The sequence below is a fragment of the Sorex araneus genome, chromosome X, assembly GCF_027595985.1.
Source record: "Sorex araneus isolate mSorAra2 chromosome X, mSorAra2.pri, whole genome shotgun sequence".
NCBI classification, from domain to species: domain Eukaryota; kingdom Metazoa; phylum Chordata; class Mammalia; order Eulipotyphla; family Soricidae; genus Sorex; species Sorex araneus.
Window position 1 is genome coordinate 81,145,777 of NC_073313.1, and position 26,571 is coordinate 81,172,347.

General features: G+C 45.0%; 1 protein-coding gene across 2 annotated transcripts in view; it reads right to left on the minus strand.

Moving 5' to 3' along the window:
• PHF6 (PHD finger protein 6) overlaps positions 1 to 18,641 on the minus strand; it is a 57,890-nt gene extending 39,249 nt beyond the window's left edge. For both annotated transcript variants that reach the window (XM_055121868.1, XM_004621251.2), the window contains exons 1-3: positions 18,479 to 18,641; positions 14,279 to 14,462; positions 13,936 to 14,037 (exon numbers count right to left, since the gene is read on the minus strand). In XM_055121868.1, the coding sequence (XP_054977843.1) occupies positions 13,936 to 14,037; positions 14,279 to 14,416 (240 nt within the window). In that variant the 5' untranslated portion in view covers positions 14,417 to 14,462; positions 18,479 to 18,641. The remainder of the gene's footprint in view (positions 1 to 13,935; positions 14,038 to 14,278; positions 14,463 to 18,478) is intronic.
• Between the last annotated feature and the right edge of the window lie 7,930 nt (positions 18,642 to 26,571).

Below are 26,571 nucleotides of genomic sequence, written 5' to 3' on the forward strand. Positions count from 1 at the left end.
TCTGATCAGAGAGACACAATTTAAAAAACAGCATGATTTTAAGAAGTTTTACCGAAATTTGACAACACGGCTATTAAAAATAAAAGATCTATATAATGTGAAATGGAAAATCTTGAAAGCAAAAAGGAAATCTGCCATTGGGGACTTAGTTCAAGCATCCAAGTAACTGCCCGGCGTGTGTGAGATTCTGAGTCTGATTCTCAGCACTTTATGGACCTCCGAGCCTTAAGGAGACCGCACACTCGCACTGCCACACTCAAGCTCTAAGACAGCAGGTCTTGACTCCACCATCTGTCCTGTCCCCACTGCCTCAACCAGTACCACTGGGTGTGGCCCCTAGATGAAAAAAATCCAAAAGCACAGGGCAGGAGCTATACAGTACAGCTGGTAGGTGCTTGCATTACACACGGAGACCCGGGCTGGATACCTAACATCCTGTGGAGTTCCCCCAAGCACTGCCAGGAGTAATTTCTGAGTGTAGAGCTAGGAGTAGCCCCGGAGCAGCGTTGGGTGTGGCCTAAAAGCAAAACCAAAAAAATCCAAAAGCTGCCCAGAATCAATGGAAAGGGAGAAACCTGAGCGACTGAGAACTTAAGATGGCAATACTTTTAAGAACCCACGGCCACTGAAGAGTACTTATTTTCACCTGAGTCATAGACGTAACCTAATCAGTTTCTGAACAGACCATTTCAGAGGCCTTGGAAATTGGAGCCACGAACTAAGAGCAGCAAATTATTACTCAGCTGAGTCTCCTGACCTTGGTGATGACTAGCACATATACCCAACTCCATCCAACTTCGTGATTCATCACTGATGAGAATGTAAATTCTCTTCTGGGATGCGGTGAAGCATTTTTATTTCTTCTGAGTCAGAAGGCCTTTCTCTAAATGCAAGTGTTTTGTGCAGGCTCTTCTCAGGTGTGAGTCTTTCTGATAGAGATTACTCCAAAACAGGACAGTTCAATGGAGGCCACAGGTGAAAATCATGTCAAGGGAGGGCCAATAGGACGGTGGTGAGGGGCACAAAAATGAAACAAAGGTGGGAAAAAGGCCTCAGTGGGAAAAGGGTTGAGACACACTGTGCTAACCTGCTAGCCTTAGTCTGCCAAGAGGGCCTAACATTCAAGGAAGTAGCCTGAAACAGGACAAATTATATTTTGGTTTGGGTTCTCCACTGGAAAAAAATAAATGAGATAATTATATTATGACACAGATTTATAGCCTGCCCAATTACAAAAAATGTATTAAGAAAAAGCAAGGAGAAAAAAATAGTCAGAGCTTTTAAAAAATAAATGCCTTCAGTAATAGTCAAAGACCTGATTTTCTGCATCATTAGACTCGAAGTTTTCTCTCTGGCTTACAATCATTCTCCTTCACACCTCCAAAGTAAAGCAAAGTTCATTTTTAACATAAGTGACAAGTAAAATATTTGCACACATTAGAATTAATCTGCATGCAATACTGTGATTTTAAAAAAAAACTTCACTTGTACATAAATACATCTGTAGTACATGGACACAGCTGATGAGGTGAGGACAAGTGAATACATCTTTGAAGAGAAAACATACCCTTTTTTGACCCCTGCAAAATACCCTAAAACGAGTGCCCTGACAGGCCAACCCAGCCTACCAGCTGCTTCTCCTAAGTAACTATTTTTTATATAAGGGTCACACCCAGTGGTGCTGTAGGGGAGTCCCAGGGCCACACCCACAAAGTTGCCCCTGCAGTGTGTCTGCGAAGGTTCTGGGCTAGGTATGGTGGTGCAAGATTTGGGTCAGGTGTGCTTGGGGGAATAAAGGAAGTTTCTTTTGTTTGGGGGGGGTCACACCTGGTGATGCTCAGGAGTTACTCCTGGGCTCTGTGCTCAGGAAGCACTCTGAGTGGTGCATGGGAGACCATATGGGGTTCTGAGGATTGAACCCAGGCAGGCTGCATGCAAGGTAAACACCCTACCTGCTGGGGCATACACAGAGTTTTACTGGACTGCATTTATGGCCATTTCTGTACGTATTGTCCATGACTGCCATTGAGATGACAAGGCTCAAAGCCTGAAGGATTTGTGATCTGAAGCCCCAAGAGACAGCACAAAGCTTAAGGCTCTTGCCTAGCATGCAGCTGTGAGCCTGAGACAAATCTGGGCACCTCATATGGCCTCCCTCCTAAGCACTACCAGGCGTTGCCCCAAGCAAGGTGCCAGGTGTGCCCCCGGAAAGAACAAAACGATGACAGGGGCTGGAGCAATAGCACAGCGGGTAGGGCGTTTGCCTTGCATGCGGCCGACCTGGGTTTGATTCCCAGCATCCCATATGGTCCCCTGAGCACCACCAGGAGTAACCCCTGTGCATTGCCGGGTGTGACCCAAAAAGCAAAAAAAAAATCACTTCTGACCAATTCCTCCTTCTCAAATCGCTTTCCCTTTGCCTTCTATGGCATCACATTTCAGAAGGCCCTTTCTGAGAAGCCTTCTGACTTCGGGGTGGAGGGGTACTAAAGGGAATCTTTCCCAGCTCTCCTGTGGCATTCCTGATTCCTGTTTAAGCGGGAGTCACACCCGGAGGTCCTCAGGGAATCACTCCAGGTGGAGCCAGAGGGAATTTTATATGGTGCTGGAGATAGAACCCAGGTTGGCCACGTGCAAGACAAGCATCCTTCCTGCCATGTTCTCTCTCTGGCCCCTCTCCTGTGGCATTCTTTCTTTTCCCTTTTTTTGGGGGGGTCACACCTGGCGATGCACAGGGGTTACTCCTGGCTCTGCACTCAGGAATTACTTCTGGCAATGCTCAGGGGACTGTATGGGATGCTAGGAATCGAACCCGGGTTGGCCGCATGCAAGGCAAGTGCCCTACCCGCTGTGCTATCGCTCCAGCCCCTCCTGTGGCACTCTGGAGGCATCCTGCCTCTAGTCATGAGGACCCGCCAAGTCTAGCATAGTGCCGGGTAGGAGGCCCTCTGCCAAATATCTGATATACAGATGCACTCCAGACTCCACACAGAGAGGCCTTGGCACGCTGCTGAGAGAGACAAGAGTAACTCCATCTTGGGCGAGTGAAGGTTGGAGAAACATGAAAAGCCTTCTGATAGCAGAAAGGTGACCGACAGCATTGCCTTCTGCTGTTCCACTAAACTCATACTCCCTCGAGATCTTCCTTCTTCCCATGGGGCAAACACTGCAAACACTACAGCACTGATAAAGTGACACTGGAATTTGCTGCTAAACCTTTACTTCCACGGTCGATGTATGCCCAGCTTCCAGTTAAGGTTTCACACTCTTCAACTAAAGCGCCAGCCACTCGCCTCCGAATGCAACCAGCAATTACTGCACGCCCACACACTCATCAGAACACCACGCAGCAGCAATGAAACGCAGAGCACCATGCTAAGTGCTGTGCATGCACTACCTCCACTTACTCGAGGAAAAGAAAACTGGCCCTCCTCCCTGAGAGTTCTTGATACAGTGAGAAGGTGTAGTGCACCTACGTAACAAATCCAGGTCCAGAGTGACGGTACCTTGGATAGTGCACTTGCTTTCAACACAGCCGACCCAGGTTCAATCCCCAGCATTCCATAGGGTCCCCCAAGCACCACCAGGAGTAAATTCTGAGCATTGCCAGGTGTGGTTGCCACCCCCCCCGCCAAAAAAAATACAATGCACACCGGTGTTCAGCTCTCAACTGAGAGTTGGACATAAGAACAGAATCCAGAGCATAAGCTAGAGATGAGTAACGTCAGCACACGCAGAGTGCTGGGAACAAGCCAAAGTGTCTGGGGAACTGAGATGAGAGGAGATGAGAGACGAATGGGGGGCGGGTTAAGAGGATGACCTCTGGGAGCTGGAGAGATGATACAGTGCATAAGGTGCTCACCTCATCCATCCCTGACCCAAATTCAATCCTGAGCAGCACTTATGGTCCCCTGAGCATCACGCCAGGGGTAAGCCTTGAGCAAAGCCAGATCCTTCAAATACAAGAGATGACTTCTGGGTATTTTTTTGTTCTGTATTGTTTTTGGCTTTTGGAGCACACTCAGAAATGCTCAAGGGTTACTCCTGGCCCTGCACTCAGGAATTACTCCTGGCAGTGCTCAGGGGACCATATGGGGTGCCATGGATTGAATCTGGGTTAGCCGCGTGCAAAGCAAATGCCTTACCCACTGTACTATCACTCCAACCCCAAGAGGTAAGTTCTGAAGAGGAGGCTGAGACCTCTGCATACTTTTTTTGTTATGCAGTAATGAACCAGTCAAAGTATGGAGTCAAGCAGTGGCACTGGGTTTTAAAAGGTGCACTTAGGGGCCAGAGCAATAGTACACAAGGAGATAGGGCTTGCATGCAGCCAACAGGAGTTCAATCCCTGGCAGCCCATATGGTCCTCCAAATCTTCCAGGAGTGACCACTGAGCACAGAGTTAGGAATAAGCCCTGAGTGCTGCAGGCTGTGGCCCAATAACAACCCCCCACACCCTGCAAAAAAGAATAAAAAATGAACTTAACTCAGCAGCAGCAGTAGCATGTTGAAAAGATGGAAGAGCTAAATACAGGGGAGAGCTCGGGAAGAAAAGAGGCAAAAACATCCCCAGAAATGGAGTCGATGCGATATATCTAAGAGGAGGAAGAGTTCAGGGCAAGGGAAGATTCAAGATGAGAACCAAATTGCAGGGCATTTTTTCATGTGCCTTTTGGGCATTCAAATTTTTTCTTTGAGGAATTTTCTGTTCATTTTTCCCCCATTTTTTGATGGGCTTGGGTGTTTTTTTCTTATAAAGTTTTATCAGTGCCTTGTATATCTTTGATATTAACCCCTTATCAGATGGGTATTGGGTGAATACTTTTTCCAGTTCCATGGGCTGTCTTTGTATCTTGATCACTAATCATGAGGGAGATGCAAATCAAAACAACAATGAGATATGTCATGCCACTGAGACTGGCACACATACAAATAAATAAGAACAACCAGTTCTGGCGCGGATGTAGGGAGAAAGGGGCCCTCATTCATTGCTGGCGGGAATGCCAACTGGTCCGGCCTTTCTGGAAAACAATATGGACATTCCTCAAAAAACTGAAAATTCAGCTCCCATTCTACCAGCAATACCACGTCCCGGAATATACCCTGGGGCACAAAAACACACAGCAAAAACACCATCTGCAATCCTATGTTCATTGCAGCACTATTCACAATAGCCAGAATCTGGAAACAACCTGAGTGCCAAAGAATAGACATATGGAAAAAGAAACTGTGGTACATCTACACAATGGAATACTACATAGCTGTTAGGAAAAATGAGGTCATGAAATCTGTTAGGAAAAATGAGGTCATAAAATTTGCCTATAAATGGATGGGCATGGAGAGCATCATGCTGAGTGAAATGAGTCAGAAGGAAAGGGACAGACATAGAAGGACTGCATTCATTTGTGGGATATAAAAAAAGCATGACACTAATATCCAAGGCCAGGGAAAATGGGCCAGGAGAACTAGTCAAAGGTTGGTCAGTGGTGTGCGAGATGAAGGGTAGTTAAGATACAGGAGGGTCCATTACGATAATACTAGTTGGAAATGATCACTCTGGACAAGAACTGAGCGTTGAAAACAGGTAAAGTGATACAGGTAACTTTCAGCATCTGTATTGCAAACCATAACGCCTGAAATGAGAGAGAAAAAGAGAGAGAGAGAGAGAGAGAGAGAGAGAGAGAGAGAGAGAGAAAAGAGAGGTGCCTGACATAGAAGCAGGCAGGAGTGAGAGGTGGCTTGGAGGGGAGGGAGGGAAACTGAGGACACTGGTGCTGGGAAATTACACTGGTGGAGGGATGGGTGTTGGAACATTCTATGACTGAAAAGCAATCATGAATAATTTTGTAATCCTCTATCTCACAGTGAATCAATAAAACATTTTTTTAAAAAGTAAACCATAAGTTCTGCATTACAGTATATAAATTATAGAATTAGACAAAAAAATTGCAAGGCAGGATGAGGACAAACACTAGCTTAGAGAGGTTGAGTTTGACATGCTGACGGATGGCTATGTATATGGACAGCAATCATGTGGCACTTACTGGATTTCATTTGCCAGTGTCTCACTGTATGGCACTTACTCTTGCCACCCCCTGCTCTGTCCTTCCCTGGCCTCTTCTACCTCAATGGAAGTTCTGGTTAAATGTTTCAAGGCTCTGCAATCATCCCTGCTTACTCAAATCCAATCCAATCCATTACTGTCAGATTTAGTGATGCACTGTAGAATCGCCAGCCTGTCTCCTGGACTAAATCCTCCCACTGTTTTCCCTAAAGCTTACCATTTCTTTTTTTTCCTAAAGCTTACCATTTCTAAGCAGCAACCTTACCCATCTGAAGATGATGGGTAGCAGCAACCTTACCCATCTGAAGATGAAGGACCCATCTGTCCTTCCACCTACACAAATGGAAAAGTGTATCTACAAATTGGATCTGTGTAACTTCATGGTTGGCCCAATATCTAGACCGGGGCTGGAGTGATAGCACAATGGGTAGGGTGTTTGCCTTGCACTCGGCCAACCTGGGTTCAATTCCCAGCATCCCACATGGTCCCCCCCTAAGCACTGCCAGGAGTAATTCCTGAGTTCATGAGCCAGGAGTAATCCCTGAGCATCGCTGGGTATGACCACCCCCCTCCAAAAAAAAAACCTCTCAAAACCCCACATCCTGTTTCTCTGGAGTGACAAGTGCTCCACTGAGTAAACAACAAAATGAAGACTATGTTGAAACTGGTCTTTTATTTTGGTGGGTGGGCTTTCTGGGTCACACCCAGCTGTGCTCAGGAATTACCTCTGGTGGTGCTCAAGGGACCATATTGGATGCTGGGGATTAAACTCAGTTTGGCTGTGTGCCAAGGTAAACACCCTCCATGCTATATTCAGGCCCAGAATTGGTCTTTTTTATTGTGGGAACCTACAAAACGATTTCAAGGCTAATAGAGAATCTTCGGTTTGTGTATTTAATACTGTGTCTACAGTTTTGTCAAAATAAGGGGTGCAGTGGGTGGAACAGATGTTTTGCATATGGGAGGCCTACGGTCAAGGCTTAAGTGAACCAGAAGCCAAGCTGGAAGTAGCCCGTGGGCACTGCTGGGATTTGAAGTCATAGTAACTGCCTTGGCAGAGTCACTGGATCTGTACACTCAACTGCCCTTTCGGGTTTGGTGTGTTTTAGGTGGCACACCTGGAGGTGCTCAGGGGCTGTTCCTGGCTCAGTGCTTAGATCTCAGTCTTGGGGCTCAGGCATGCAGTGGTGGCAATAAAACCAGGCCTCCTGTGTAAAGAGCATGTGCTCAACCTGCTGTGCAATCTCTCTCACCCTGCTAGACTGCCTTTTAAGCCAGCCACCCCAAAAAAAATCAGTGTAAAAAATGAACTGCTTTGGTGCTGGAGATAGTACTTCGGGTAGGGTGCCTGTCCCAGCATCCCATATGGTCCACTGAGTATGCCAGTAGTAATTCCTAAGAGCAGAGTTAGAAGTCATCCCTAAGCATCACCTGTGTGCACCCCCCAAAAAAAAGAAACACCCATAAGAAAATGAACTGATTTGAGCTTAGTTTTCTAATAAACAAGGAAACAACACTGAATTTAGAACAAAATCAGATTGCTATTAATAACGTCTGTATAGTTTCGTGGAGTTTTTTTTGTTGTTTTGGGGCTGCACCTGGCGGTGCTCATGGCTAACTTCTGGCTATACACTCAGGGACTGTTCATATTGGGGTTGGGGGGACCCTACGTGGTCCCGGGGATTGGACCTGGACCAGCTATGTGCAAGGCATAGCCCTATCTGCTCCACCTCTGTGATTTTTCCTCTTTAGAAAGAAAAAGAAGTCTCCTTTAATGGAAAGAGACTCTAGTATCATTCTGGCCCACCAATAAGTCAATTTTTAAAAAAATAAATATGAAGATTAAAAAATAAATAAAAATGTATGGGGCTGGAGCAATAGCACAGCGGGTAGGGCGTTTGCCTTGCATGCGGCCGACCTGGGTTCGATTCCCAGCATCCCATATGGTCCCCTGAGCACCACCAGAAGTGATTCCTGAGTGCAGAGCCAGGAGTAACCCTTGTGCATCACCAGGTGTGACCCAAAAAGCAAAAAATAAAAATAAATAAAAATAAAAATGTGGGGCCAGAATGATAGTACAGCAGGTAGAACACTTGTCTTGAGCGTGACCAACCTGGGTTCGATCTCCAGCATCCCATATGGTCCCCCCAAGTATCTCCAGGAGTTATTTCTAAGTGTAGAACCAGGAGTAATACCTGAGCATTGCCAGGTGTGGTTCAACCTCCCAAAAATAATAATAATGATAGATGAAATCTGTAGCAGTTATAGAAAAATATGAATACCAATTTAATTGAGGTTGTAAGCCTATAGGTGTCTCTTACATTGGCAAATTTCATCTTTAAATGTTTTATCCTTTTAAGTGAGCATTTTAGGAGGCAGAGTATTGGCTGAATGGGTTGAGCGTATATTTCACAGGTCTGGAGGGTCTGGGTTCAATCCCTGGCATCTCAAAGCCCTTGCGCAACACTGGAAGTAACTCCGAACACTGCTGGGTGTGGCTTCCCCCCAAAACAAAACCCCTAAAATAAACATTTTTGTATTTTACGTTTGGGGGCCACTGCTCAGAGGACCATATAGGGTGCTGGGGAATCGAACCTGAGTCAGCCACATACATGGCAAGCATCCATCTTCCCTGCCATAATCTCCAACTCCTAAACATTTTTAAAAAGAAAAAGAAGTCAGAAGTTCCTAAATTAGGCTTTTATGTAATAACCAATGAATACACTGGGTGACTGAACCATTCCTGTGAATAAAAAAATGGGTGTCACTTATTATGTACTCAGAGCATGAAATTAACCCTCTATGGTGGGTGCACAGAACAAAAAGAGGCCAGCTAAGACCTTCCACTGGATGGCTTATAGCAAATCTTGCCCGGAGATAAGAAAGGCAAACTCGGGGCTGGAGCGATAGCACAGCGGGTAGGGTGTTTGCCTTGCACGCAGCCAACCCAGGTTTGATTCCCAGCATCCCATATGGTCCCCTGAGCACTGCCAGGAGGAATTTCTGAGTGCAGAGCCAGGAGTAACCCCTATGCATTGCCGGGTGTGACCCAAAAAAGCAAAAAAAAATAAAAGAAAGGCAAACTCCTGCTCGAGTCTCAGATCCATCTGACACAGGTACCCATTAGAACAATAACTAGCCAATGTGCATCTACATGCTTAATGATCTCCCCACCTAGCTCCTTTCAGAAAGAACCTGTTCCTCAAATGGACTCAAATGTCGCTTGAAACAAAATGCAAACTGCCCTGATAATCTATCACTTTACTTAGAAATCTTCTTTCTCAACTACTAGGCTGGAGAATTAAGACTACACAGAGTAGATGGTAGTCATGCTGCCTCCATATGGCTGCAACAGGAAGCATAAATCACTTAAGGGTGGGAGATATATGCATATATATAGATAGATAGATAGATAGATATAGATATTAAAACCAGAGTCACAAATGGGAAAAATCTCACACACTGGCCAAGTTTTCCTGGTTCATCTCGGCACCCATGTACTTCAAGGATACGATAAAAGACATGCCAAGGTTTGGGCAGCAGAACTCTCCTCCTGATCCCTTGTGGCCCTGAAGGAAATCTTGCAAAGTACTCGGGGAAACAGCAGAGCAGTGGTCACACCCCTATACACCGCACTCCACGGAGACCTCCCACTCTCCTACGACTCTAGTGCCTGCCTGGCAGCCTAGCCACTGACACCTCAAGTCCCAGCCACTTCTATTTCCTCTGGGGCAAGTGGGCACCTCTGCAACCACACTAAGTACTGAGCAGAACTGGTCAGGGGTGGACTTGATTTTTTTTGGAGGGGTGGTTTGAGCCACACCTGTGCTAAGGGCTTACTCCTGGCTTGAAGCTCATAGGACTTTATGTGGTGCCAGGGATCAAATTAGAGTTGGCTGTGTATAAGGCAAGCAACTAACCACTAACCCCTGTCCTATCTCTCCGGCCCATCACAAACCTGTTTTGCCCCCAGTCATTTCTTTCTTTCTTTCTTTCTTTCCTTCTTTCTTTCTCTCCTTCCTTCCTTCCTTCCTTCCTTCCTTCCTTCCTTCCCTCCTTCCCTCCTTCCCTCCTTCCCTCCTTCCTTTCTTTGCTTTTTGGACCATACCCGGCAATGCCCAGGGGTTACTTCTGGCTCTGCTCTGGAGACCATACGGGATGCAGACCATATGAGATGCCAGAAATCGAACCCATGTCGGCCCGGTTCAGCCGTGTGCAAAGCAAAGGCTCTACCTGCTCTATTATTGCTCCGGTTGCTCCCAGTCACTTTCAACAGGTATTCATGACGTACTTAATCTAGAGGAACCAGAGCCAGGGCAAACAGACTTTCAGGGTAAAGTTCCTTTTTAAAAGTCCATGAGGAATGAATCTCTGAACTGAGCAGCTCACCCAGAAATGTTCTGGACACTGCGCTAATTTCACCAGGTACCTCAGACAGGAGCAGGCATCGTCCCTCCACCTACCCTGTATGAATCCCGGCAGCCACAAACCTCCAGGACCCAATGAAAAACCCAGGTATGTGGGACCAGTGACTGCAAACTCCAGGCCTCCAGGGACTAGGGACAAGTCACTCCTTCCCACCTCCCCGCCCCTTCAGGGGTCCTGGCTGTCACATCCACCCACGAACTGCCTCCAGGTGCCATTTAAGCGCATGAACAGCCATGATCCAGAGACTCATAAATGAATTTCAGAACTGAGCAGCTCGCTGCAGAGATGTCTCCAGACCCCAATTATTTAAAATTTTAAAATTCCAGGAGTACATGCGGCCGCTTTCATGGCCACACAACATTTCAAGCTATTCATAACAAGCAATACAAAATAAATTATCTAGCATCTACCCTTGGGGCAGGCTTGAGTGGTGGTTGCAAAATCCAAAATAATGGTTGTGGGAAGGTGTAATGGTGGTGGGATTGGTGTTGAAATATTGAATGTAATCAATTACTGCGTACAACTTTATGAAAAATAAAATTTAAAAAATAAGAAATGAAAAAAAGGGTCCCCGAGGAGAGGCCACAGAGGGCAGGGTGTTTGCCTTGCATGTGGTCAACCGGGGTTGAATCCCTCACATCCCATATGGTCTCCGGAGCACTGCCAGGAGTAATTCCTGAGTGCAGAGCCAGGAGTATCTCCTGACTGAGCATTGCTAGCATCCCCAAAACCAGAAAGGTTTTTTAAAAATCCATGAGGATAACCAGTTATCTCGTTTATGTTATCTACCTTCATAAATCTCTTCACCATTTTTATCCTCCCTTCCTATTTGATGCATGTCCCTTTGATTGCTTAAACAAATCTACAGAGGGAAAAATTAAAGAAGAAAACATGAAATCTGGGTTACTTGATAGCACTTCGAGTAAAAATAATGAAGGAGCAAAATGAAAGGTGAAAAAGGAAACTTACAATGCACTTCCAAGTTAAACACATAAATATTACACTCATATCCCTTATGTAAGTTATTTAAATTCTGACATTTTGGGAGGACGAAAAGGAAACACAATTTCTATATCCAGGCTCAAAGCACTCCTGTTCTGCTGCTGGTCTTGAGTGCAGATACCCAAGCTTGAAAATGGCTTCAAAACGCCTCTCCTCAGTCCTCGCTAATATCCCTCTCATAACACTTTTCAGGCTTATGCCGTCACTGTTTATTATGCAGTGATACAGCATTATCTCTTCGCTGCTGTAAAAAAGAAAGATTTAATGACCTGTTTCAAGTTAGAGTGTCAGGGGCAGAGTTTAACACAAAAACCAGCTCAGAGCCTCCTACACCACAAAAGCTTCCCATTTGCCTATAATGACATTAGCAGGGCTATATGGATATCACAAATAATAATCACAATGGCAGCTACCACTTACAAGGCTGACCATGTGCCAGGTACCCTGGTTTAAGTCCTATACAGCCTCTCTTTCCTTCTCACTATACCTCTAAGTTGGACAGACTGCCGTTATCTCCTATTGGCAGGTGACAAAAACAGCATAGAGAACATCACTTGCCCATGGTCACCGGGCCAGTTATGTGACAGCACTGGGATTCAAATCCAAGTCTGGTACTAGAGTTTATACCCTTACTCCCAAAAGAGTTTCACTCCCTAGATCAGGGTAGCTATTTATAATGCAGTCCACTTGGGAATAAAAATTAACTCTCTATATCACAGCATTAAAAATGAATCAAGACAATTTGTAATTGTGAACAGTGTACAAAGTTCTGCTGCTTTCTTTCCAACTCTACCAAATAAATTAAACTGCCAAAATGAATTTAATGATACTGCTAGAATGGCATACGACACTGCTTTGTGGAAAACTAGGCATGGCACTAAGACTAGTAACATGTGGGACCCAAACTGCAACTTGTTCTGACCAGACCAGTCATATGAGTGACCAAAACGCAAATAAGTGGAGAAGTGCTTTTTGTTTCTGGAACAGTCATAATACCAACAAATAAACAGCAGGGCCTATGGTTTACAGCACAACCAACTTCAAGTAAATAATCGCCATTCTTTGTACCTGCACTTGTGATTAAGTAGTGGGAAATACAAACATACTGCTCCAGTTCTCAAAAATCAGCAAGCCATACAGTAAGAACTCTAAAGCCACCACATAAAAACTGCATTTCCAAAAATGGAGCATTCTATTGCTATCAATAGTCTGGAGGGTGAGAGACAAACATTTTCAGTTAGGGTCTCGTTACAATAAAAACTGTATTGGGTTCTGATCTGAATTCCCATTTGTGCCAATACTGATTCTACGCCTTGAGATGATTTAGCAAATCGCAAAGGTTATTTTGGAACTTCTTTGTATTACTTTTTTTGTCTAATCCTGGAAGATTGGCTACTTTTCCAACTAGATTATTCCCAATCATCAGAATCAGTCCTTTTCACCCCATCAGATTTTTGGTGAAATGGGGACCAAGAGTATAAGTGTACAAGAGTACAGAGGGTAGGGTGCTTGCTTGCAACTGAGCTGGGTTTGATCCACAGCATCCCTTATGGTCCCTGAGCTCCCACCACCAGGGGTAATCCTGAGTACAGAACCAGGAACAACCCCTGAGCATTGCCAGGTGCAGCCCCCCCAAAGAAAAACAGATTTTTTTGTGAAGTATGGGAGTAATCAGTACCCATGAACATAAGACATAATATGTTCTGCCAAAGTCATCTTTAAGATAAATACCGGATAGCAAAGATAGTCTTTACTTTCACTATGGAGATCAAAGGAGAAAAATAACAATATGAAATACTGGAATTAACAGTCTCAATATAAATCGTAATATGTCATATATACCCACTGAGATGATAACTTCTGTTCCAATAAACAACACAGTATCTTGCCAATCTGGACACTGGTAATAAAGACAACTAGGACATAATACTTGATCACAGCTTCAGAAAAATTACAAAACTCATCAACAGTTATTGAAAATACTGTTATATAGCTGAACAGCATAAACATATTTTGCTCAACAAGTACTAAACATTTTCTTGTTGAAAGGATAATGCCATCTTCATTTGTAGTGACCACAATTACTCAATAATGGAAAACACCAGATTTTAATTATGAAAATATACTTGAATGAAGATTTTAACACACAATACATTAGATTAAGCAAGCTGCTTCTTTTCTAAGTCAATACAGCCTTCAAGACAATTTTCATTTTTTTCAAAAAGGAAAAAAAATAACAGAAATAGTGATTCATTCCCTTTTTTTTGGTGAGTGGTAAGTTAGTTAAATTCAGGCTTGGAATTTGTTGGTTTGGAAAGGAAAAAAAGACTTAAATTTAAAATTATACGGTTAATAATGCAATACACTCTAAAAATAAGCAATTTCCTCCTTAATGAGTTTAAAATAAGTTTCATTCTCAAGAGGCAGAAATAGCAACTTACCAGCTTTGTGCCTCTTTTAATTTCCTTTTGGACATCTTCAATAGAAAATCCACCAAGACTTTCGTTATCAGAGTGTGAAGATACCAAAGCAGATGAAAAGAGCTATATAAAGCACATTAAAAAAATTATACTTCATATAAAGAAATTATAGCAAAACAGTGCATAAAAATGTTAAATTTAAAAGGACATTTTCCGGTAAAAATAGCATAGCGCTAATGAGAAATCACTTCTTAAAAATGCAACAGTGGTTTCCACCCCCCACCCCCCACCTCCAGTATTCAAGAATAGTTATTGTTAAGGTTTTTGTGGTTTCAGGTCCCTGGGTTGCTCCTCATACACTTACCATGCACTTATGATGTGCTGCCACCTTCTGGTTTTCCGATATTAGCAGCTGTCCACATTCCTTGTCTCTGTTTGACTTACAAAAGCCACATTTGCGCTGTCTTGTAGGCCCTTTTTTCTGTTCAGCTGAGCTGGACATGATTTTTAAATTGCCTTTAGAATGCCACTTTAACTCTCAAGAAATACTACAGGAAATAAGAAGGGTAACAAAGGGGTTAATTTCATTGTAAAATCCTGTTGGCAGTCATGTCAATTGTTTAATATTCAGCCAGTGCACTAGGATCTGTGCTTAAAGAGGGCTCGTGAGTATAGACAAATTAATTTGCAAACCACAGATGCCCTGTAGAAAAAAATACAAATGTGTATACGTGTAAATATAAGCCAATGAAACAACTGATAAAAATCAAATGATTCCCAGATTAAGGAGAATCTGAAAAAATTTAGAACCCTGAGTGGGTAAGAAGGAAAAGTACAATGTATGGTATTAAAATAATCATATCCTGACATTAATGCAAAATATCTTTCACATACTGTTATATGCCCCCTCAAGGACACAAAGAATTACGTCTAAGAGGAGGGCAAAACTACTAGGTATCTTACCACAGTATCTGAAATGAATAGAAAAATTCCCAAAAGTTCACATATTCAAAAGCTGAGACAAATTAATTTACTTAAGCATGGCTTCTAAAAGTTTTAATAAGAAACACAATTTTGCAATTATTGCCATTCCATTCTTTTTTCAAGAAATATTAAGCTAACAACTAATTTAATGAAAACTCTGAAATTCAGAATTTGGAGATCTATCATTTATAAAAACATACAGAACTCTGAAAAGTACTCCAAACTCTTGAGAGAGCAAGCTAGTCTTTTCCAACACAGTAACTTTCGTGCTGAAATTAGTAATGTGGCATAACGAAATGTTTCTCTAAGTCTTCTATTTAGTTCAATTATAATTAGAGGTATGTCATCATAAAAGGGGAAAGAAAACCTTTAACATGGAAGGTTTCAGACTGAGCTCATCAATCTCCACAGGTTTCTCGAGAAGACTACGCAAATGTAAAAATTGGTGCCTGTCTTGTGATTTGTATAGTTTTCCCAAACCTGAACCAAGAAGCTCAGGATTCAGGTTGCCACAATACATATCACAATCAGCAGTCTGACACCGTTGTCTCTGCATCACTCTTTTCCATTTTCCAGTGATGTCTAGATTTTCAAAATCGCTGTTAAGCAATGGACTAAAGTATAAACTACACTGGTGTTCCCGAGCAGCCCTTGTTCATCATCACACACAGCAGCTGCTCTGAGGCAACAAGGTGGTATTTTCACAAACCCTGCGGAGCTTTTCAATGTAAAAATGCAAATCGAAATTGACCAGAGAGACACAAAGAAAACAGGTCTTCGCATCAATTTTTATCTAGGTTATTCTTTTGAAAGAAACTTCAAAGGCCCTTACAGTGTTGACCTTGATGGGTCTAGCCCACTGTAAGAGAGATCTGCAATATTAAATACCTCTGTCTTTCTAATGGCAACAGACACTTCACAATAGCTCTGCATTCAGAGCACTAGCCAGAAGCATGAATCTGATGGAAAACAGGCAGCATATACTTTTAGGATTAAAAGGCAAGGAAAGGACAGAAGAGAAACAAAAGAAACAAAAGGGGAAGTGTTTGCATTTGCTCAGACAAATATGTATTCAGTTGCTTTATATGGCTGCCAAAATCTTTCGAATTAACTATGCAAAACATCAAAATTCAAAAATGGTAGCAAAATTTGCTCTTTGGGTTCTAAATTAGCTTTCATTACAACAAATGCAATGAACAGCAGGCACTCTCAAGCCGCTCTGATGCATTCAGCATTTCTCCCGGTCATCCTTAGCCAGCTGAAAAGGATGGCATATTATGAATCTAATCTGCACAGACATCTTTAATGTGTAATTCCACGTAATCTTAGCACAGGCTACAAACCAGTTGAAGATAAAGAAAATTCCTGGAGTACCCAATAAATCACTTTTTATTCTTAGAATCCGTCCTGAAGGTGCTAATTCCACGCCGCCCCACCCCCAAATTCTATCCCTATTGCATTTTGTCTTAGTTCATTTATAAAAAGGAATTTTTTCCCATTCTAATTTGGAGAACATGCTCTTCTAGATAGGAAAGACACTAAAATATACAGGGAGGGGAAAGGTAGGCTTTATTTTGCTTTAAAAATATTCTAGTGCATTTTCCCCTATAATCCGTTTACATAAAATTTGCCAAATGCACAGGAACACACACACAAAGTGCACCAAACCAATGAAAAACTTTCCCCAACGTGCAATGACTAAATGGATTTTTCCACTAAAATTCAAATAGTGCATCTGTGCATATCTTGCTTGATTTTCTTTTTTATAGCCTTCTTGTGAAACTCTAAGTGGAGACGATGAAGGAAACAATGACTCCTGGCAAAAAATGTCTATGAGAAAAACACAGATTTTTATCTGGTGTTTTCACATTTGGGGACTCCAGCTAAAAAGAATAAGGGCATCCCACGGAACATTATAAAGGGGTTCAGAATGAAACACACAGCTTTACGGCATTTAAATTTTATCCTAAAGGTTTTTCAAGGCGTCCAGAGATCATCAAAGTTTGATGCTTTCGTCCAACAATGAAACCGTGCCCTTTAAAAAAAACAGCATAATGTTATGAAACTGATATAAAGAAAGAAGCAAAGAGAACAGCGTGGGAAACATGACTTTTTGGTGAGGGAAACCCAACAGCACACCCGGGCGAGTTAGGCTAAAAGCAATCAATGCATTTCTGCTTTCTGAAGACGGCTGTGAAGCACGCCAAGGAAGAAACAACCTGAAATCCTAAGGAGCGCGTTCAAGAACCAACTCGAAGGCTCATTCACATGCCTGGTATCCCGAAAAGACCGTTCTGACCGAAAAACAAAACAAAACAAAACAAAAAAGGCAGTTCCGGAAGATCAAACAATTTCCACACGCCAGCCAAGTGGAAACAAACACACAGATCAAAAACGCATAAGCTGCTCCCCAAAGATGCAGCATTTCGGCCGGGAAAGTTACGGCGGTGGTGAGAAATAAACGAGTACGAGAGGAACCGGAAGGGCACCTGATTTTGGTTGCACGATATTAATACGAGCTTCGCACTGCTGCTTTTTTTTTTTTTTTGCACTTATTCAAAAGGAAACTGAAGGAATTTTCCAGTTGTTTCAAACCTCAGGGTGGGAGAAAGAATTGGAACAGTACGGATCAAGACCCGATCCCAACGAACTACCACCGTAGGACAAAGCCCGGGAAAATAATAAAAAAAAAGAAAGGGTTTTTTTCCAAAAGAAAGGTTTGGGGTTCCTCCCCGCGCCCCACGCCCTCCCCCGAACTTTCACGCTGAAGATCGAAAAAGAACCAATTCCCCAAGAACGCCGCGCTCGCTGGGGCGCAGAATAAAGGATGGTCCACGGAGCGTCCTGAACCTCCCCGTTATTTCTTCTCCAACGCACAACTCGGGAGTCAGGCGCCCCGATCAACTCGCCAAAACTCTCCGTCTCCACAGAGACTCCGGCAGGTTCCTCTCGGCCGCGGAGTCGGGGTCCCCCAATCGTCCTTTCTCCGAACGCCGCCCCCCCCCGCCCGCCCTCCCCCGAATGCCGGGAACTAAGCCGGCTCCCACTTTTTCTTTCACCCTCCTGCCCTCCGGAGTTGGCCCCTCTCCTCGTCCCCTCTTCCCTCTCACCCCGAAACACCCCCCACCCCGGAGTTTTTTCCCCCCCCCCTCGCTCCCCAAAGGCTCGACACCACCCCCCCTCCCCGTTTGCCCTCACCATCCTCTCACTCCCCCCCCCACACACACACCCGGGAGTCTCCCTCCTTCCCTAATATGTCCCGGAGCGGCCAAGACTTCCCGACGCCCCGAGCACCTTCGGCCAGGCTGCCCCCCAAATGTTGGCGGCCCCCTCCCCCGAACTCCGCGCTCCCGCCCCGCCTCTCGCCCGGCGCCTCCACCGCACTTTTTCGCCGCGGCGCCCTCCACCGCGCGCCCGCCGCGAGCGGCGCTCCCGGGGGCCCTGACAATAAAGCGAGACCCCCGAGAGTCCCCCTTTCACCACGGGCAGGGGCGGCGGCCTGGCCACCGCCATCCTCCTTGTCTTCTCCCGCCGGGCAGAGAATGGGGGGCCGCGGGGGGACCGGCGGGGGCGCACTCACCGCGGGGGCGCCGGGCCGAGCGGCGGGCCGACGAGCGGCCGCGAGGGACGAGAGCGAGAGAAAGTGGCCGCTCGGGTCTCCGGCAGCGCCTGGGAGCGGGCTTCTGTCGCCGGAGGTTGTTTCCTTTCATTCGAGGAGAGACGGACTCGCCGAGCGCCCTTACGTCGCCCCCCTCGCACGCAACGACTCAGGGAGCGTTAAGACGTCCCGAGCGCGCCGCGCGCTCTCATTGGCCGCGGAGACGGGGCAGGCGAAGCCGGGCCGCCACGGCGCCTGCGCAGAAGCCGCCCCCCCCGCCCCCCCGGGAGAGATCCGGGAGCGAGGCCCCGCCTCCCGCTTGCGCGCGTACCTTCTATTCTCCGCTCCGCTGCTCAGCCAAGTGTTCGGGGGGCAGGATCGGAGGAGCTAGAGAAAGAGATTCAAAGAGATCGCTGGAGATTGGGCGGAGAATGGCCGGGGTCGGCACTGGGAGCCGTTGCACGGGGGTCCTGGCAAATCAGTTTTCAACAGTAATTCAACGGGGTAGGCCTTAACCCTTGCACTTGTTCACCGAGGCCTTTTCACATCCATTATTTCATTGTACTCCCCTGGCATCCCTTGGAGGTCCTTGGAGGTCCTCCGTTCCCTCGTTTCTTTGCCAGAAAAGACTGAGAGGCTCGCACGGGAGCTCGTCTGCCTGGATTTCCACCCTTGGGCAGATCCTTTTCGTCTTCTCCCTGATTCATTTTTTGGTCCTGAGCATGGGAATTAAACATTGTATCTCAAGGGTTTTATTGTGGGAAAGAAATGAGAAAATGGGAATAAAGCGTCCCTGGCATGTAATAGCCGCCCCCGTGTGTAAATAAGGCGATTGTCATCACCGGAACTGAGAAGTGATTTTCTTTTATAACTCACGCAGGTAAACCTAAGACGTAAAGGAGAGTTCTTCTTTGATACACGGAATTGGACTCTCGGGGTTTGAATCCCCGATCCCCAATTCCAGCTTTCTGACCTTGAGCACGTTGCCTTACCTACTCTCTCAATTCCAGTCTGCCCAAAACGCAGAACACAGTGGTATACTTCTGGTAGGTTTAAGGAAAATGAGCTCGACTGTTGTAACATATAGAAGAATGCTTGAGCACAAAGCATGCCCTATGTAAAGGTCACCTTCTGTTATTTTATACTGGGTTCTGTTAGCCACTGTTTTATTTTTAAAAGCCCTAGCATAACCCAGGACAATTTGAAGATGACCTTCAAATAGCTACTCTCCCGATGAGGGTATTGTGTGTGAATTTCCATTGCTTTCATCCAATGCTGTTTTGATGCTGCTTTATCATATTTCATTTTCTCTTCAATGTCAACCTTAAATTACAGTCCTCAAGAAGGCAGTAACCATGTTGATATAACATGGTACCAAGTAAGGGAGAGCAAATCCAGACAGTGAGCTTTTCAGGATTCTTAACCCTTTCATGGGGGTTATGCTAGGTGAATGGGAGTGGCTGGAGAGTTACACAAGCTCCAGGTTTATTCTAAACATTTACAGGGGGTTGGAAAACGCGACTTTCAGCATCATTTCCTCTCAGCTTTACACACCTTCTGGTTTCAGGATGAGAGCGATGATTATATAAATATCCAAGCAGTAGTGTCTCTGCAGTGCTCATCTTTTTAACCTCTTCCCCCAGTTCCCACATTTTGTTCCTCTCTGCTTATTCTTTTCATCTGTTTCATGTCATCAAACTTTAATTTCCTAAGCATCGTCAAAACTATGAACTTCAAAAAGGAGCGACATAGATCAGCTCCATCCCCAACCTTGAATTACTGGTCTAATGGAAGAGACAAGCAAACACATAGGATGTGAATAAATGCTATTACAGGTGCATTGCCTGCTACACATATCCTATCTCTCTATTAGAAACAAGACAGTGTTATCTAACCACCCAACAGCAAAACAGACACAGCCTTTGCCCTCAATTATTTACAGCCTAACAAGGAAAAGACAAATAGCTAGGAGATGAACTTCAGGAAGTTCCTTAAGAAGTGGAAAAGGGGGCATTAAGAAGAAATCGGTGACTCTAGTTAGTTTCAGACTCCAGTCCTGCTCTCCAGAACCAATGAGTATGACTTAAAATTATTTCAAGACCTGCAGAAAGGAGTCAGATTGTGATAGCACACTGAACAATGCCCGAGGATATCGCATAGGATCTCTTAATCTCTTATTGATTCACCAATACACTCCCACCAGTCTTCTTCTCTTTTACCTCAGTCCAGGTCCCTGCTTTTTGTAACTTCTTCTGTGCAAAAAAGCCTTAACTTTTTGCCTTATTTGGAGGAGGGTCATCTGCTTTAAACTCTTTTATCCGGTACACCCACACTCTCTTACTTCCTTCAAGAGAGAGGAAAGAATTGTCCTTCCTGCTTTTTTAACAGCTAGAGCTGTGGTTTTAATCACATCTCTCACACTCTGGAGGAACTGATTTTCCACTTAGTCCCAGCTCACACAGTACCAATTGGCTTCCTCTCATTTGCCTTCAAATACATGGGATTTGACTAGGTGTTGCTCTTTGCCTTAAGTCCGTTTACTCTCCCAACTCATTCATTGGGCAGGTAGTTGCAGATTTGTTGGGTTTGGAGTTTCTTGGGGGGAGTGCTTAAATATTACTTAAGCACTAGTAATACCTAGGGTGCTGGGCATGTACTTTGAGCCATCCCCACCCCCAACCTTGGATATTTGCCCCGCCGCTCTCTTCTCATTTGCTATTGTAGTTCTTTTCTGTTTGTTTGTTTGTTAGTTTGTGGGCCACACCCTGCAGTGCTCAGAGCTCACTCCTGGTTTTGAACTCAGGGACGACTCCTGGCGGGGCTCAGAGGACTATATGGGATGTCGGAGATCGAACCTGGGTTGGATATGGGCAAAGCAAATGCATTACTCACTGTACTACACTCCAGTCCTAAGTATTGTTCTTTTTTATTTTTTATTTTAAAGCATTTTAATTTTTTTGGTTTTGGGGGCCACATCTGGCAATGGTCAGGGATAACTATTGGTTCTATGTTCAGGAATTGCTCCTGGCAGTGCTCAGGGGAGAATAAAGCGTGCCAGGGATCAAACCCAGGTCAACTACAGACCAAGAAACCACCTTATCCACTGTACTATTGCTCCTGCCCCAACTATTCTTGTCATTGTGATTCTTCCACATCAGAGGTTGCTCACTTGGTTGCCATGTACATGCTTATCATGGCACCAGGGCACCCAATGGCAGGATCATAGATGATCACACTCAGATGTGAGACAGTGACAAATGAAAACAGGTCCTCATGCCTATAAGGTGGGCACTACCACTGAGCAACATCCCTGGACATTGGAGAAGAAAGAAGACCTAACACCTGCCTTTGTGGAACTCTCAGCCTACTGAAGAAGAAAAACAGATTATTCTAAGGAGGGCAAAAATTATTTCTATCCAAGAGGTGAAATGCATTCATAGAATCACACACTACCAAGTTTGGCGAACTCTTTCTAGTGGAGTCATAAAAGAAATACGTCTTTGGGAGGCCAAGTTTGGAGTCCGTTTGGTTTTCCCCTCCTTGCTATTACTATAGGGATGTCACCAACCAATGGTACTCAAGGAGCACCAGGGATCAAACCTGGGCCTATAAGGCCTGTGTTCAACCACTTAACCACTTAAACCACATTAACTAGTCCTTGTTGTTAGATTTTTTTCTGCATCATCATCATCATCATCATCATCATCATCATCATCATCATCATCATAGTTACTGTGTTTTAATGAAATTTTAATACCTAGGACCCCCCACTCACGCACTTGTGTCACCTCTTGTCCACCCCCCTGCCCCACCACCACCCACACCCCCACTTCCATGCCCTTCTGATGTTCTTGAAAGAGGAAGCCTTAGTTTCCCCCCTTGCCAGTGAGAAAGAAAGCCACAGTTTCTTCTCTCCAGATGTTCCATCTCTCCCCCATCAACCTGACACACGTTCCACCCCCAAGGCTCTGTCTCAGCATTCCTGGGGCTTCCCAGGAACATAAAACTCTGCCCTGGACTCTAGGCTGACAGAGAAACTAAGATAATGGGCAATCCTGGAGTCTAGGCTGACGGGAAAACTGAGATAATTGGCAATTAGGCCTGGAAGATTTGTTTCCCTCTGCCAGTGAAGAAGGAAGCCACCTTCTTCAAGGCAGTTCCTCCTTGCCACCTTTCCCCCCATTGACCTGACACGTTTCGTTCCTGAAGTCCTGCCCCCGTGATCATAAGGATGTTCAGGACCATAAAACTCTGTCCTGGAGCCTAGGCCGACAGGAAGACTAAGATAAGGAGCAAAAATGCCCAGAAAGATTTAGACCAGCTAGACATCATTGTAATTTTCTGGCACCTTTTGTAAACACTTGCCAGCCAATAAGGGATATCAGGAGCCCTTAAAACGGCCTTCACAAAACTTCTTATGTTAACTTAGTCCTATCTATTGTAAGTTGCTCCCCACTTGGGGAACTCCTTTTCTTTTCTCTTCTACTTTCCAAATAAAAAAACCTTTTCAGGGCTGGAGTGATAGCACAGCAGGTAGGGCATTTGCCTGCACGCGGCCGACCTGGGTTCGATTCCCAGCATCCCATATAGTCCCCGAAGCACCGCCAGGAATAATTTCTGTATGCAGGGCCAGGAGTAACCCCTGAGCATCGCCGGGTATAACCCAAAAGGAAAAAAAAAACTTTTCTACTTTCCAACTCTGAGTCTGAGCATCTGTATTATTCAATAGTTTCATTCTTGAAAATATTGAAGAACCTGGGAATCACAGAGTCCTGAGACCCGCCACCACTGCTTCCACCTCACCCGCATCATTCTCAGTCTCCAGTACCCTGAGTTTGTGTGTTTGTTTTTTCCTTTTTTTCTTTTGGGATCACACCCAGTGATGCACAGAGGTTACTCCTGGCTCATGCACTCAGGAATCACTGCTGGCTCTGCTTCGGTGACCATATGGGATGCTGGGAATCAAACCCGGGCCGGCCGCGTGCAAAGCAAACACCCTACTCTCTGTGCTATCGCTCCAGCCCCTGAGTTTGTTTTTAGTTGAAACTATTTCCCTTTTGTTTTTCTGTATACCACAGATGAGTTCCAGTGCTTCATCCTCTGTCCAACTTTACCTAGCATGATGCCCACCTGTTGCATCTGAGTCTAGCAAACTGCATGTCCAAGGGACAGTTTGTGGCCCAGAAAAAAATCCGAATTCTGTCTTCTCAATTAATTTATGTCCATTTGCATTAGTGATGTGTTGTTATACGGGACACTTTTTTGGGCCCTCTCTTTGTTTTTCAGCTTTCACCTTTCCAGACTGATAAAAGGAATTTTGAAAGTAAGGACTCTAATTCTGCCTCTCTGGCTGCTCTTTCTGTCTCTTTTGTAGGTTTTCCTTCTCAATTTGTAATGCAGGCTTTTCTTAGACATAGGCTTAGTCTTTCTACTGTCTATTTGCTACTCTTTTATTCACAGGGATAGGGCAGACACACTCAGTGATGCTCAGAAGACTATGTCGTGCCAGGAATCAGACCCTGGCTTCTCATATGCAAAGCATGCACTCCAGATCTTTGAATTATTTTGCTTAACCCCCAGCAGTTCTTAAACTTCAAAAGTAAGAATTAGCTGGGGAACTTATTAAAAGTGTAGATTCTGACGCTGTAGTGATAGTACAGGCAGAAAGGTGCTTGCCTTGCATGTGGCTGATCTAGGTTTGATCCCCAGAACCCATATGGTCCCTAAGCCTGTCAAGAATGATCCCTGAGTTAATGCCCTGCCACAGAGGCGGGGTGGGTGAGGGGGATGCGGTGGGGGTGGTGGGAGGGATACTGGGACCATTGTTGGTGGAGAATGGGACTGGTGGAGGGATGGGTACTCGATTATTGTATGACTGAAATGCAAACACGAAAGTTTGTAAGTCTGTAATTGTACCCCACAGTGATTCACTAATAAAAAAAATTGAATTAAAATTAAAAAAAGAGTGATCCCTGAGTTCAGAACCAGGTGTAATTCCTGAGTATCCACCTCTGGCGTGGCCAAAAGCACAAAACAAAACAAATGCAGATTCTTAGGGCCACTGAAGTAGTATGGGAGTTAAGGGGCTTGCCTTGCATGCAGCTGGTCTCAGTTCAATTCCTGGCACCACATAGAGTCTCTTAAAAGATTCCTGAGAGGAGAGCCTGCAGTATACCCTGAGCACTTCAGGCTGAGCTTCAGCCCCTTTCCAAATGCAGATTCCTTTGTGCGACTCCCCAAGTGTAGTATAGCATAGCCTCAGGTAGTTTAGGTTTATTGGGTTACTCCCATCACAGTGCTCCATATTCCTCTTTGTTTATTTGTAGCTTCTTTCTTAGTGTTCTGTTGACTTGTAAATAATGTTTTTCTCTTCTCCTTGAGTCCTTTGCATAGTTTATTCAGAGCAATGTCCTTTTTGTATGGACACAGGAAGACTTAGCAAATGTTATGCTTTTGTAACCTGGGAGTCATTTGACTCTACATGATATTTTCCTCCTGGGCATCTGTTCTCTTGACCTAAGCCTCAGCTGCCCTTACTTCCTAGCACCCCCAAAAGCAGGGTCCCAAAGAGGGATGAGACAGACCCAGGGCAAGCGGTGAGTTGTGTGCTACCCTGGCATCGAGATGGGCCTGGCCAAAGTGCCTAATGCTTAACTATAAGTTAAGAGCTTGATCATGGACAGATGTTGTCATGATCCAAACAGTGATAACTAGATTTGGACCCTACTAGGGTTAGGAGTGATTAATCTGGCCTGAGTGCTGTGGTCTGAGTCTGTGGCAAGATGTTGTTAGGAGAGCTGCCTTGCAAACCTCAATGTATCTCTATGTCCATGCAAAAATAACTAGCATTAAGTTGTTAATGAGTGTTTGGAATGGGGAGAGGAGAAAAAACCCTTAAGAGGTATTTTGCCCACTGGCAGTCAGGAAGGGCTTTGGAAGCTCCTAGGGCCCCTAGGTTGTGTTTCCTTTAAACCTGACAGCCCTCAGGAAGGGCTTTATTATGTTGATTTTGCTACCTGGCTGTGTGTAACCTAGGGCAAGGGCGAGAGAGGAAAAAGGGAGGAGCGAGGATGGAGCTGGGAGTGCGGGAGATGAGAAAGATGGAAGATTGAATAAACGGTAACTAATCAGCAACCAGCTTGGTCCTCGTTCTTCCCTCGCCGGTCCTTGGCCAACGGCCGTCCCGATCCAGCCCATACATAGCGGTTCCAGAGCACCGAACGTGGGCGGTGAGACAGAGCCGCCCGGAGAGCCCGCAAGTGCACGCGCCCCTCGGCGAGCCTTAGTTTATTACACCCAAGGATTCTATCTGGTTTCAGAAATCTTTCTTTTCTGATTTCTTGGGGCAACTCAGCAATAATCAAGGGTTATTCTGCACTCGGAAACTACTCCTGGTGCTGCACTCGGAACCATATGGGATGTCGAGGATCAAACCCAAGTCAGCCATGTGAAAGGCAAATACCCTACCTGCTGTACTATAGTCCTGGCCCCCAGAGATATGCTTTCTTAAATATCCTATATTGGGGCCAGAGCTATAGTATAGCAGGTAAGAAATTTGCCTTGCACATGGCTGGTGGCTGACCCAGGTTCAATCCGCAGCATCTCATAATGGTCCTCTGAGCACCACCAAGGAGTTAATTCTTGAGTGTAGGGCCAGGAGTAACCCCTGAGCATCACCAGGTGTGACCCCAAAAAGAAAAAATTTCTTAGAAAGTCTGATACAAAATGTTCAGGAGCACGTTAAGAAATTGCCATAGATAATTTTGATTTAGTTGCTTTTGGGAGGTCCTATATTGGGGAGTGAGGGGTTTGGGCCATACCTGACTGTAATCAGGGCTTATTCTTGGTTATATGTTCAGGATTTATTCCTGGAGGTGCTCAGCAGACCATATGAGGTGGCAGGGATCGAACCGAGCTCAGTTGTGTGAGCTCTACCTAGATAGATAGAGCCTACCTATCGCTCTATCTCTTGGGTTCCTGGTGTACATTTTTTCCGGAGAGTAATCCACTGTCTGGATTTGCACTCATCTGTAAACAACTGCACAGCATCTGCTCTGCTAAGACCAGCCCCTGGA